Source organism: Brassica rapa, chromosome A07 (genome assembly GCF_000309985.2).
Source record: "Brassica rapa cultivar Chiifu-401-42 chromosome A07, CAAS_Brap_v3.01, whole genome shotgun sequence".
Lineage (NCBI taxonomy): Eukaryota > Viridiplantae > Streptophyta > Magnoliopsida > Brassicales > Brassicaceae > Brassica > Brassica rapa.
The window spans coordinates 18,437,117-18,449,518 of record NC_024801.2 but is presented as its reverse complement, the minus strand read 5'-3'; the positions used below and the strand labels follow the sequence as shown (position 1 = coordinate 18,449,518).

Genomic DNA, 12,402 nt, shown 5'->3' with positions numbered 1-12,402 from the left:
GTTATTTTAACATTTATTTTAGTAATGAATATAGTGTACAAAGAACTTTTCAAAAATTTATGAAAATGTTTAAGCCCGCATCGCGGGCAAAATACCTAGTGTACTATTATGTTTCGAGAAAACTGCATTTTATAAGTACTTTAAACTTTTATGATCAGTCTTTGTCTATTCTGCACATTGATAAAGACTTTAGCATATTTCAGATTCGGTTTGACCTCTAGAATTCAAATAAAAACAGAAAAAGTGTCGTGTATACTTCAACATATCTTATATATATATATTCGACCATAATGTAAATATATGAATGCGTATAACATTCTGTATTGTACGTATCACGTATGTCATGGTTGGTAAAATAATTGGCTACGAAGTCTACACATCGATCTCTCAACTCTAAAGAAGCAATGGACGTTCTGAGAGTAAGTAACGTTGCCAAATTTGAAATGCCAAATTGATTGAGACTTTACTACTGCTACACCGACCTTATGCACCAAGAAGTGATGAAAGCGATTTAAAATCATAAACCATTTTCCAATTTTCTAATATTTGTGTTCTTAACTTTTTATTTGTTATCAGCTTGAATGTTTGAATCGTTGTTTATTTCATGTGCTGCAAATTTAACTATCAATCGGAGAATTTTTCTTAACACTTAAACTAAGTTTCGTAATCTTTTAAATTTAAGAGTGTTCAAATCAAAATACATAAGGCTTTGCCATTAAAAAAAAAAATTTCAAAAAGCTTTCATACTTGTTTGAAACTAGGTTTCATTCGGATATTAAAAATTTTCATGTGGATTTTGAATCGGGTCTTTCCAAGTCAAAATGAGTTTAGCTTTGATATATAGAAATCTCCAAATATCCAAAAACTAATGTATTTGAGACCGATTTGGACATTTGTAATAAAAGTAACAATTTTAACCGATTCAGTTCGGGTATTTTAAGTTTAAACTAAAAATAATCTAAAAATAATCAAATAACCAAAGTAATCATATTACTCTATTTGATTCTTGCTCCGTTCTAATATATAAAAACCTAAAAAATATTTAAAAACTTTTACAATTAATTATATTACGACACATATAAAATATAAGTATATGATATTTTTTTTAATCAATTTATACAAAAGGAAAAAAATAGCACCCGCATAGGCATAGGCATGCTGTTCAATCTCTGTATTAAAAATTGTAATCATGGTGAAGCCCAAAATGGCCAACTAATTATCCATCAGGATCCAACAAAAAAAAAAGTAAATTTTTCTTGGGTTAAAAACCGTACCGTACGGTACCGGTACGATAACAAAAACTGGTTTACACCTCTCTCTCTCTATCTCTATCTCTATCGAACAGTGTCTTCTTCTCCACTAGCTAACGTTGCTTTCGTCCCTACTCAAATTAGCTACGGAGTTTTTTTTTTATCTCTCAGACAAGACAGAGACAGAGACAGAGACAGAGAGAGAGAAACAGAGTCTCTCTTAAAAACAACAATACCTTCTTGGGGAAAGCTCTGTAAGAAAGAAAGACTGAACTTCTCAGACTCTTTGGCCGCCGTTGACGCACCTTCCTCGCCGGCGATATATGCTCGCTTACTGACAAATTTCAAACCTTTATCTACTCAACCCTCTCTCTCCTTCTTCTGAGATTGAGGCGGTGAGCTTCCGTTTATGGATCTGACCGGAGAATTTGGAGCTAGATCCGACAGAGGTGAACGGTGCCGGGAAGTTACAGGGCTTGAATCGCTTCATCTCGGAGATGAATTTCGACAATTAGCGCTACCTCCGGAGAACACCGGCGGGTTCACGGCGTTGCTTGAGCTTCCGCCTACACAAGCCGTAAACCTTCTCCGTTTCACTGATTCGCCGTCTTCTTCTTCTCAAGCGGCGGCCGTCACCGGAATCGCTCCAACACCGCCGCTTCACTCTTACGGGACATTGACTTTTCCTTCTAACTCACTCCTCATGGAGCGAGCAGCTCGTTTCTCCACTGAGCATCAGCAAAACGGTAACGTTTCCGGTACGAGCTCGGTACCTTCAAACTCCAGCGTCAAAACCGAGCCTGCTGAGACCGATTCATCTCAAGCCGTGAACAGTCGATCTGGCAAGAGGAAAGATTCCGACAAGAAGGTGAGAGAGTCAGACACACTTTTGGTTTTCTTTTACATTTGTTTCCAGAACAGTGAGTGATTCATGTCCAATAATAACATGTCTAGGCTAAAAGCTCGACGAAGAAGAAGAAGAACAAAAGCTCTGAAGAGAACGAGAAGCTGCCTTATGTTCATGTTAGAGCTCGCCGTGGTCAAGCAACCGATAGCCATAGCTTAGCAGAACGAGTAACTTTTGCATCTTTCACAAAGTTTTGATCTTAATCAGCTGATTAATCGCTAATTCATCACTAAACATTTGTATTATAGGCAAGAAGAGAGAAGATTAATGCACGAATGAAGTTGTTACAAGAACTTGTCCCAGGCTGTGATAAGGTTTGTCTCTTAGATATTAGCGTGTAATCAACATACATGCTACTTAATCATTTGGTGCTTAACCACATAATATTTCCTTAATAGATTCACCTTAAAAAGTTAGAATATACTATTATATATATTTTTATGAAGAAAAGTGGTTTTCTAGTGTACCAAATATCTCAACTTTATTATTTAAGGTTAAAAATAGTCACAGGGAGATGATTGGAGATGGCTTTTATCGAATTCTTTTTCCTCTTCTCACAAAGTGTGTTCATTGAGCTTGATGGATTAGTATTATACTAATGAAGAGAATGTGACCTTTAGAAATGGGGATGCTAGCTGTAATGTGCCATTAAGGTTTTGGGTTTAGGGGACAGGTTTTGGTGGATCAAAGTGTGTTTTGGGGTCCATCTTTTGGTTGATAAGTGGGAAAAGAAAGTTGCAAGCTTGGTGTGGAAGGTGAGGAAGGGGTAGTATCGTCTCTAACACGTTAGGTATCTAAGACAATGACTCTTCGGAGATCCTTTACAAAAAATGATATTGCTTTGAGTCCCCACACATACCTAATTAGTTGGAAACATGGATGTGACACTCCCCCTAGACAGCTAATTTAATCAACTGGTGTTAGAAGTTAGCAGCAATTATTGGTGAGATGGATTGAGATGATGTTATGCAAACATCAGTGTTTGTTAGTTTTGTTTTGTATTTATTGGTGAGCTGTGAGGACTTTGATTGATTGTTCCATGAACCACCACTAGAGTTACTTTTGAAACTTGGTAAATTTTTAACTTAGATTATAGGGTCATCCTCTTGCATGTTTTTTGGAGTATTCTTCTCTTTGAAATATTGAATACTCTTTAACAAATAGGTAGCTGCTTAGGAAGGTGTTGGTTGTGTGAAAGCAAGTGTGAACCTAATATGAATCCTAAGCTTACCAGAAAGTCTTTGGCTTGCAGATTCAAGGTACAGCTTTGGTGCTGGATGAAATCATTAACCATGTCCAGTCTTTACAACGTCAAGTAGAGGTGAGACTTTCCGTGGTCCAGTTTTGTTCTTTATATATTGTACAATAGCCTTTAAAGACACAGCCAAAAGGTCAACTCAAAACAGTTTGGAAATGTGTGGCACAATCTCATCAAATTGTAACTTGTATTTTTCCACAGATGCTATCAATGAGACTTGCCTCAGTAAACCCCAGAGTCGACTTTAATCTAGACACTATATTGGCTTCAGAAGTAAGTATCTTCTAATCTCACACAATACTACTTACATCCTTCTTATACATAAGCATTTGTTTCTCATTTGAGTAAACCATAGGAAACTCAGACCTTCTTATGCATAAGCATTTGTTTCTCACACAATACTTACATCCTTCTTATACCTCTTTTAGTAGCTTCTAGGTTATTTATTGATACAAACATTAAACTCAGACCATTTTAGAGCATGGCATAGGAAGTTCAACGTCTAGTCTTATGAAGAAAACTCAGGAAAATAAATACACAACACACACCCACGCACACTCTGCAAAATTACAGCACACAAACACCTTAGTGGGCCAGAACTCGGACCACCATTGTTCAGTAAACCTTTCTGTGTCGTCTGTGATTCATGTCAGATGTGTATATTGATGAGATTTGATAGATTTTTATTTTATTTTAATTATCCCTCAGTAATGTCTGTGGGTCTCTTCCAACGATCTGTTTGTTTCATAGTTTTTCTTTTTTCACCTATATAATCTCATAGTCACCTGTGGATTCTATCTAACGTTAATAAATGCTCTCTCTTTCTGCTTACAGCTTGTACATTACATACCAATAAATAGCTAGGGGTCCCTCTCATTAAGCCTTGTTCTTTTACCATTATAATAACACAGCAACTAGAGTTGACTTCCTTGACTAGATTAAGATGTCTATGAATGAATGATCCCTGAGCTGATATCTTTTCCGGGTTTGGCTTCTTTTTTAGAACGGTTCCTTAATGGATGGGAGCTTCAACGGTACAGCAATGCAGGTTGCTTGGCCGCATCAAGTGACTGAGACCGAACAGTCCTATCATCACCGGCAACTGCAACAACCGCAACAATGGCCTTTTGATGGCTTGAACCAGCGGGCTTGGGGAAAAGAAGAGGATCAAGATCATGGCCAATGACCACAACAGTTTGATGGTGGGTTCTGCTAATTTGCACCCAAGTCAGGTTAAAATGGAGTTGTAAGTTTGGGGAAAAACGATAATAGATTATGAATGTGTATATATATCGTGTAAGCTTTGTATACAAATAGATATCTGTTAAGAAGGTATCAATCATTTCATTCAGAGAGACAAAACTGGTGGTATATGATTATTTCGTACTTTTACCAGATTTTCCCAGTGTAGTATTTACTTTTTCATCTAATTGCACATGTGATTGAAGTCTGAGACCCAAAAGAAATATGTAAAAATTTGCAATTTAAAGATTTGAAGACAATCAATGAACTAGTGTTTGGTGGTTTATGGTTCTTATGCTTTCATACTTTGGAATTTGTATAGAGACCTAGAATGGCTTGGTGGACATCTAATAAAACTTGTCTCCACTGCATAACCAATAACTTGAACTATTCTCTACGGAACGTTTTAATTTATATATATTCAAGAATACCTACTAGTCATAAGATCCGCTGTAGCACACTGGTTAAAACTTGTCTCGTTGACAGATTTTCCGGGTTCGAAGCCCGGCAGCGGAAAATTGTTTTTTTTTTCCCTAAAGTTTAAAAAAAAAATTGACGTTCCAGTTTCTGAATGTCAGTAGATGTATGCATTGAATAAGGTTGGAGAAGTTGCTTCTCTAGAGATCTCGCTCTATCTCAGAACAGACCTCTGTATCAAAACAATTTCGAACGCTATACTTTGGGTCCTGTCTCCGATACTTTTTTTTTTTTTTTTCTGAACAACGGTCCTGTCTCCGATCCTATTATAGATTACAAAGTTTTGCCTATCCCTATTGGAGACTTAAGTTTTGGATCCGGGAGACAGCTTTAAAACACGGTACAACATCAATAAACATGTTTTAGATCGTTATGTATATTCACTTCACATGAGAGGATACTAAAGTTTATTGAATGTTACAATCTCTCACTTGTAGATCGGCAAAAGGGTACTCTTAAACTTCACACCTGATGAGTTTTGTCCTGATCATGTCCCTTGGAAGTGTCCTATAAAAGCTTAACGCCGAGGTAACAAGATTCAAATCCTTTTTCTTTAACTCTGTGATCTTCTTTGCACTCACTATACCCTTTTGTTTATTTGTTTCTCGTCAGAGTTTTTTTTTTTTCTCGTCCTCGTCAGAGTATTTCGCAGCAGAAGTTATGATGAGTTAGCTTCCCTTAATGCAGCACCTGTTTCATACGTTCCACCATCATCAATCAATGTAGAAGAGAGAATTGTAGAGGTAGGAGGAGACGTCTCTAGAATACCGAGGAACTCATGTGATACAACTAAGAGGATACACGAGCGATGAGCAGCTTGACGAACTGGAATCTCCTCGTACATTTGTTATCGGCAAGGTATTGGTATCACCAGTTTCGAGACACAATGTGAAGCAGCAAAATGAGCAAATAGGTGAAGACTGCAGTGGTAGTGAATGTAAGATATGAGCCAAACATGTTGATATTCTTAGTGAAGACTGCACTGGTAGTGAATGTAAGATATGAGCCAAACATGTTGAGATTCTTAGTGAAGCTCTTGTTACGACTAACAACACACCAAGTCTTTGTGTTTTTGGTGATCAATGTGACAAAGGAACTGACTGAGATAAAAGTAAAACAGATAGTAGCCCAGAACGTCATCGTTTTATCTTTGTTTATAGAAAGAAGGCTATTCTTAAGTCCCACATCGGTAAGATAAAGAGGCAGTGATCATAACTTGGACTATAAATAAGAAGCTGAGCCTTAATGGCAAATCATACCTTTCTCGGCCTTTTGGCTAAGATCAAGTGTAGTATCTGTTCTTATCAGTTTAATATCTGATATATGGACCACACGATATTAACTCTATTTTTTTTAGGGTGAAAGTCTAATAAGATAGCTTGCTATCTGGGTTTTCGCGAGTCATCCATGCGTCGCACTATAGCATGGCCTGGCTCAACCCACCAAATCTTTAGTTAAATTTTGACAATATTCCGGCCCAGTATTAAATGTTGGTTAATATTAGATTGGCTTAACACTAATCTTTGTATGTTCCAACTCTCTTTAATCTTTGCCCATTAATGCTAATCTTTGTATGTTCCATCTATCTTTAACCATGTTTATGTTTTTCGCAACGTAGCAAGTATGGGTAACTAACAGATTAGTTTTTAAAAAGTAAAACAAGTCATTGCAGGAAAATCAAAATATAGGACATAATATCATACAAACTTATTGTATATGTCAACTGTGAATATGAACATCAGAATAAGGGCTAATGAAATGGTTAGCCCATGATGGTATGAAACATCTGATTCTCTATCATCCATAAACATAACCTTTCGTGAGATTTTATTTTTGTCAGCAACCTTTCGTGAGATTTATCAGGTACACACATCTGTGATTCTCTATTTTTATGAAGTAAACCTGTGAACTTGCTTGTCTCTTAAGGAAAAAGCCAGAACTCTGCTGTTTCAGTCAGAATCCAAAATGCGTATTCCTGAATTTGAATTATAGTTCATCTGTGATTCCATATGTAGATTTCTCAATCGCTCTGAGCTCTTTAGCCACCTGAATCATGCTAATCAACGGGTCTCCTAACTTGCATCCTATGCATCTCAACGCTAATCTAAAAAACTCCTTTACCGGCGAAGCAGCCACATTGCCCATATCTGAATCCATAACCTCTGCATACCCAAACTTCCTCAGTATCTTGGAAACATGATGGTGAAGCGGTAAAAGAGCATCATCATGAGGTTTGATGAATAACTCAGCTAATGCTCTCAACATATCCGAAGACATAGATAGCTCATCATCAACTTCCTTTACCTGCACAAGAGCTAGCATGAACGCTCCAAAGCTATGCATATCCGTCTTTGTCGTGACCTTACCGGTTGACTTGTATTCAGGATCGATGACCGGTAAGTAACACACACCAAGTCCATGCGTTTGCTTTAAGGTATTGGTCCTAAAGTCATGGTATTTCTTCAATGCATCATCATGAACGAAGACCTCTCCTTCGGGGATAGAGACACAGTTACAGAAATTCCCAAGCTTTGCGATTCCATTACCATCTAAGAAGATGGTGAAATGGTCTAGATTTGAGTGGATGAAAGCCCTTGAGAAAGCAGTGTGAAGGTAAGTCAAAGCGTTTGCGACCTCTCTTGCTATCTTTATCCTCCTCATGTTTCTGGGGTTAGATGTAATTAGTGGACCGAGAGTTATAATCTCCGCATACTCAAAAACTAAGACAGGAGGTGTGAACTCGAGACAGCATCCCAACAACTTAAGGAAGTTCTTATGACCACTCACCATCGATGATATCGCTATGTCTCGACAAATCTCTTTCGTATCAAGTGTGTATTTCCCTTTCTTGATGAGAACAGGACGGTCATCGAGGATACCTTTATAGCAACGGTAATAGATGTCAATCCGGGAAGCACGGTTACTTTGGGAGAAGTTATCTGTTGCTTTGATGATTTGATCAGAAGAGAAGTTCTTGATAGGATTATATTTTCCATCACAGCACTCAATGAGCTCCTTCAGAATCACCTCCCCATTCTCTTTGACGTTTCTCTGCCTTGCCTTGCCTCCAGTTCGGTTTGTTCTCAACCAATTCATCTTATAGACTCTCTACACAGCTAATTTTGTGGCTCCGTTAATCCATTCTCAAACAGCTGAAAATACAAAGAGAGAATGGTTCAAGTCATTTGATTGGGTTCTAAAAAATGTTCTATACGAGTTGATAAGTTTTATTGCAACTAGTGGAGCTAATGAACACCAAAGATTAAAGAGAAACATGAACACAAGAATTGGAATCTGAACCAGTATAATATCTACGAAGTGGAAATTCAGAATCAAAATCAGACCTCTCACAAGGGAAAGCGCCATGAACGCTGCAGAATAAGAGAACGACGCCATATAAAAACAGCACATTAGGCTTAAGTTTATCACCGAATAAAGTGGGTCTGGTAGACAAAATCGTGTTCACACGTGAGTCTGCTAAAGAAAATAGTTGACTTTCAGGACCACCACAATGAGTAGAGATGGCAAAGTGGAGGCTTGCCCGCGGGCCTGGCCCGAAAGGGCCTATTGCGGGGTGGGATTGGGCACAGATTTTACGGCCCGTTTGTTGGCGGGCCTCGCGGGCATGACCGCGACGGTATTGGGACGAAGCGGGTTGGGCCTACGCGGGATGCGGGATAATTGGGTGGCCCGGTTGACTTTTCTCGTTTCGTTTCTTCGGTGACACCAACAATGACGGTTTCTCGTCTCTGCTTCTCATCTTCTCTGATATTCAGCCAGCTTTTTGACTTCTTCGTCCACCTTTTGTTGTTCATGGAAGCTAGTTTAAGAGAGCTATTCTTGGAGGCATTCTGATAACAAAAAACAGAAGGAGAAGAGTGGGTGTCACTGTCGTGGCTTGGACGGGAGTCATTTAACCATCAAGTTCTACAAGCGAACACTAGAGCAACAAGCAACACTTGGATATTCTTCTGACCCATCGCAGGCTGGACAATCAGAAGGAAGCCTTGCCGCACCACCTTCTGCTGAAACAGCTTCGGTACCTCATGGAACAATCGGAGCAACAGCTGGTCATCGAGCTATTGCTCAGAGTAACAGCACTGATATTTCAGATAACTTGTTTAGATACTCTGCGCCTGAAGAGGTAACTTCTGATTTTGTAACTGTTTGAATTAGTTCTGTTGATTGTTTTAAGTTAATGATCACATGACAGATACATGATCGTGAGAACAGAGGGTCAATCATGTTCACGTGAGAGAGAGAATCATGTTGATTCTCTAAGTGTGGTTTTATCAATAAATACAATATATCTCTTTTCTGAATTAATTGTTTACAAGAACAGAGTACACAATCATAAGAAAGTGGTATCAGAGCATTTCTTGTTCCAACAAACTACTACAGTTTGGCATGCAATGTTCACGTGAACTGACATGCAAACATGAACCTAAAGACAAGCCTACTACAGTTTCACCTCTCAAAAGGGTTAACAGAAGCTTCTCTGGAACTCTAGGAAGAAGAAGAAGGCATTAACCAAATCGGTGTTGAATCCTTCTCTTGGCTCGGGTAAGCCAAAGATAGGAGTCCCGCGGGCCTGTACCGCCAAGGCTTGTGCAAGTCGCGGGTCGGGATTGGCAAGCACTTCTAGGAACCGCATCCCGCGCTGGCATGTACCGCCAAGACCCGCATTGACAGTGTACCGCGGCGGGGCGGGACAAAGCGGGTCGGTACAACCCAATTGCCATCTCTAACAATGAGTCGAAACGTGTTCACATTGGATTAAAAGTTACTATCTTTCGGTTGCCCACATAATAACAAGTATGGCATCTTTGTTCTTGACAAAGACAAGTAACAACAAAAACTTAAAACACATTGACACATCTCTAGACTCCAAGAGGTTAACAATCTTCAAGAACATATAAACTAATAAGGACTAATTACGAGAGCTTCTCAATCAACTTGAGCTCTTTAGCAACTTCAATCATTCCACTCACCGGATCCTCTTTCTTATACCTCACACACCTCAACGCCAACCTAAGAAACGCTTCAACCTGCAACCTCCTCACAACCAACTCATCATCACCACCCGAAACACTCCACACCTCTTTATCAACAACCTCCTCAAACCCACCTCTCCCCATAACCTCAGACACATGATCATTAAGCGACATAGGCGCCTCCCCTGGCCCGTTAAACACAGCAGCTCTCCCAGACAACAACACCAACATCACAACTCCAAAGCTGTAAACATCAACCTTCTCCGTAACTTTCATCGTCCAGTAATAGTCCGGATCAACAAACCCAATCACACCCTTCACATCGTCCTCCACATAAAGCTCCCCTTCAGGTATCGCCACACAGAACCAGAAATCACAAAGCTTCGCCGTCCAATCCTCGTCCACGAAGATGTTCGTCGGGTTTATATTCCGGTGGATTATAGTCTCCGGAAACGCCGTGTGGAGATACGCCACTGAGCTGGCGATCTCCTTCGCGATCTTCACCCTCGCTCTCCACGGCAAAGGCGCACCGCCGCTCGAGAGGAGGCCTCCGTCTCTGTTGAGAGGACCGTGTGCCGTGAACTCGCAGACGAGGGACGGGAGGTCGAAGTCCAAGCAGCAGCCGAGAAGCTTGAGTGAGTTCTTGTGGTTGCTCATCTGGGAGGATACGGAGATGTCGCGGTAGGCTTCGGTGAAGGTCGAGAGGTTTTGGTTGGACCATTTCTTGATGGAGACTGGTCTGTCTTCGATTAGGCCTTTGTACCAGGTGAAGTATCCCCAGCTGGAGATTATTAGGGATTCGGAGAAGTTGTTGGTCGCTTTGAGGATCTGATCGGAGGAGAAGCACCGGATCGGGTTGGTTTTGCCGTTGAAGGAAGCGATTAGCTCTGCTAGTAGAAGCCCTCCGTTCTTCAGATCGGATCTGATCTTTTTCGTCTTCTTCTTCGTGTTCTTGCCCATTAGATTGATAAAGAGTTGAAGCTGAGAAGGCTGAGATAGAGAAAATAAAGATCCGTCCTGATTTTAAATCTTCAGAACTCTGAAGATATTTTACTTTTGACTTTTTAATTGTTACTACTTAAAAATTTGACCGATAAAGTTTCTACTTTCTTCGACCCCAAGTGTTCTCTTCCTGGTAAGTCACGAGCCTCCACATGGTACAAGGGCGTCATCGAAGACAGATCTTACGTGATCAAGAGATTCACAAATCCATGGCGTGGAGAAGAGACAGCTTACAACGATATTGTCTTGTCTGCTCGGGGAAGTAATTACAGTGGCTTCCTCAGAGTCATTGGATGTTGTCTCCAATTCCCTCTTCCAGTGGCGGTGTTTGACGACCTAGGCTACAGGTTTTTGAACAAACGAGGCAGTGTTGGTTGCGAGGAAGCCGGTGACTGGAACTTTAGGATACATAGATCATATTTATCGCTCAACGGGGATAGTGACAGAGTATTTAGATGTGTTCAGTTTTGGAATCTTTATGTTGGTTCTTCGTTTGGGAAGACCAGCATTTTTGGTTGAATCAGTTGCCAGGTGGGATCTTGGTAATATTCTTGATAGTGTTAAGGATATGCAGGAGAGAAGAGAACCTGTTGAGTTTGGAGGTGATTTGAACGAGATGAGGCCTGGTCAGATGAAAATGTTTCTCGACCTGGCACTGAGATGCTGCGAGAAGAGGAATGAAGATAGGCCAACGATGATCTCGGTAGCAAAAGAATGTAAATAAATCTATTTTTCGTTCTGAAACCAGCAGAACATGTGAGATGGTTTTCTTTTTTTTTCAGTAAGCTTTATATTGAAACAAAGCGATGAAATAAGGAGATAGACACAGAAACAAGACGACAAGTCCAGTTGTAGCAGTTTACTAGACGAAAGTGGTTTCTAGTTCTGAGGCGTTAGATGTTAGCCATTTAACAGCATACTTCTAAACATTAAAGTTAAGATCAAGAACCAGAAACAGAGAAAGGTTTTCTATATTAGCAATTTCAATAAAATAATAGTTGAAAATTAAAATTTTAATGTGATTATTTAAACTACTCTGTATGAGATTTTTAAAGTTTTTAATATATATATAACTAAATTTAGCTAAAATATATTTATATCTAAATTTTATTTGTTTATGAAAAAATATTAAATTATTATTAAAAAAATAAAAATAGTTAAAATTTTGTATCCCTACTATCATTAGACCCAGGGACGGCGCACACTTACAGGCCTACTATCCAAGCAGACCCTGAGGTCATTGCACAATTTTTTCAGTTACAAGATTGGAGC

The 12,402-nt window shown here is 39.5% G+C and overlaps 3 protein-coding genes and 1 non-coding gene across 4 annotated transcripts; 2 read left to right on the top strand and 2 right to left on the bottom strand.

Annotated features, from left to right (window-relative positions):
* The first annotated feature begins 591 nt into the window (after window positions 1-591).
* LOC103830121 (transcription factor bHLH60) lies at window positions 592-4,865 on the top strand. The gene is made up of 6 exons (XM_009105828.3): window positions 592-2,118; window positions 2,205-2,324; window positions 2,406-2,471; window positions 3,410-3,478; window positions 3,617-3,688; window positions 4,419-4,865. Exons 1-6 carry the CDS (start codon window positions 1,660-1,662, stop codon window positions 4,599-4,601), a joined length of 969 nt encoding a protein of 322 aa, XP_009104076.3. The 5' UTR covers window positions 592-1,659; the 3' UTR covers window positions 4,602-4,865.
* A 1,524-nt stretch (window positions 4,866-6,389) lies between these two features.
* Window positions 6,390-6,577, top strand: LOC117126959. The gene has a single exon (XR_004449720.1). It is a non-coding gene; the product is annotated as a U2 spliceosomal RNA (small nuclear RNA).
* A 179-nt stretch (window positions 6,578-6,756) lies between these two features.
* Window positions 6,757-9,189, bottom strand: LOC103830120 (non-functional pseudokinase ZED1). Its single transcript, XM_009105827.3, has 3 exons — window positions 9,178-9,189; window positions 8,479-9,022; window positions 6,757-8,286 (listed from the first exon to the last, which is right to left on the bottom strand). The coding sequence occupies exon 3, from the start codon at window positions 8,228-8,230 to the stop codon at window positions 7,121-7,123; it is 1,110 nt and encodes a 369-aa protein (XP_009104075.1). The 5' UTR covers window positions 8,231-8,286; window positions 8,479-9,022; window positions 9,178-9,189; the 3' UTR covers window positions 6,757-7,120.
* A 696-nt stretch (window positions 9,190-9,885) lies between these two features.
* Window positions 9,886-12,341, bottom strand: LOC103830119 (non-functional pseudokinase ZED1). Its single transcript, XM_009105826.3, has one exon. It carries the CDS (start codon window positions 11,086-11,088, stop codon window positions 10,069-10,071), a length of 1,020 nt encoding a protein of 339 aa, XP_009104074.1. The 5' UTR covers window positions 11,089-12,341; the 3' UTR covers window positions 9,886-10,068.
* Window positions 12,342-12,402: the final 61 nt, after the last annotated feature.

Excerpts from the sequence above, each read along its gene's own strand:
- LOC103830121 (XM_009105828.3), top strand. The coding sequence starts at position 1,660 with ATGGATCTGACCGGAGAATTTGGAGCTAGATCCGACAGAGGTGAACGG. Across the intron at positions 3,479-3,616 it reads CTTTACAACGTCAAGTAGAG|ATGCTATCAATGAGACTTGC; the intron begins GTGAGACTTTCC and ends ATTTTTCCACAG. Across the intron at positions 3,689-4,418 it reads ACACTATATTGGCTTCAGAA|AACGGTTCCTTAATGGATGG; the intron begins GTAAGTATCTTC and ends CTTCTTTTTTAG.
- LOC103830120 (XM_009105827.3), bottom strand. The coding sequence starts at position 8,230 with ATGAATTGGTTGAGAACAAACCGAACTGGAGGCAAGGCAAGGCAGAGA.
- LOC103830119 (XM_009105826.3), bottom strand. The coding sequence starts at position 11,088 with ATGGGCAAGAACACGAAGAAGAAGACGAAAAAGATCAGATCCGATCTG.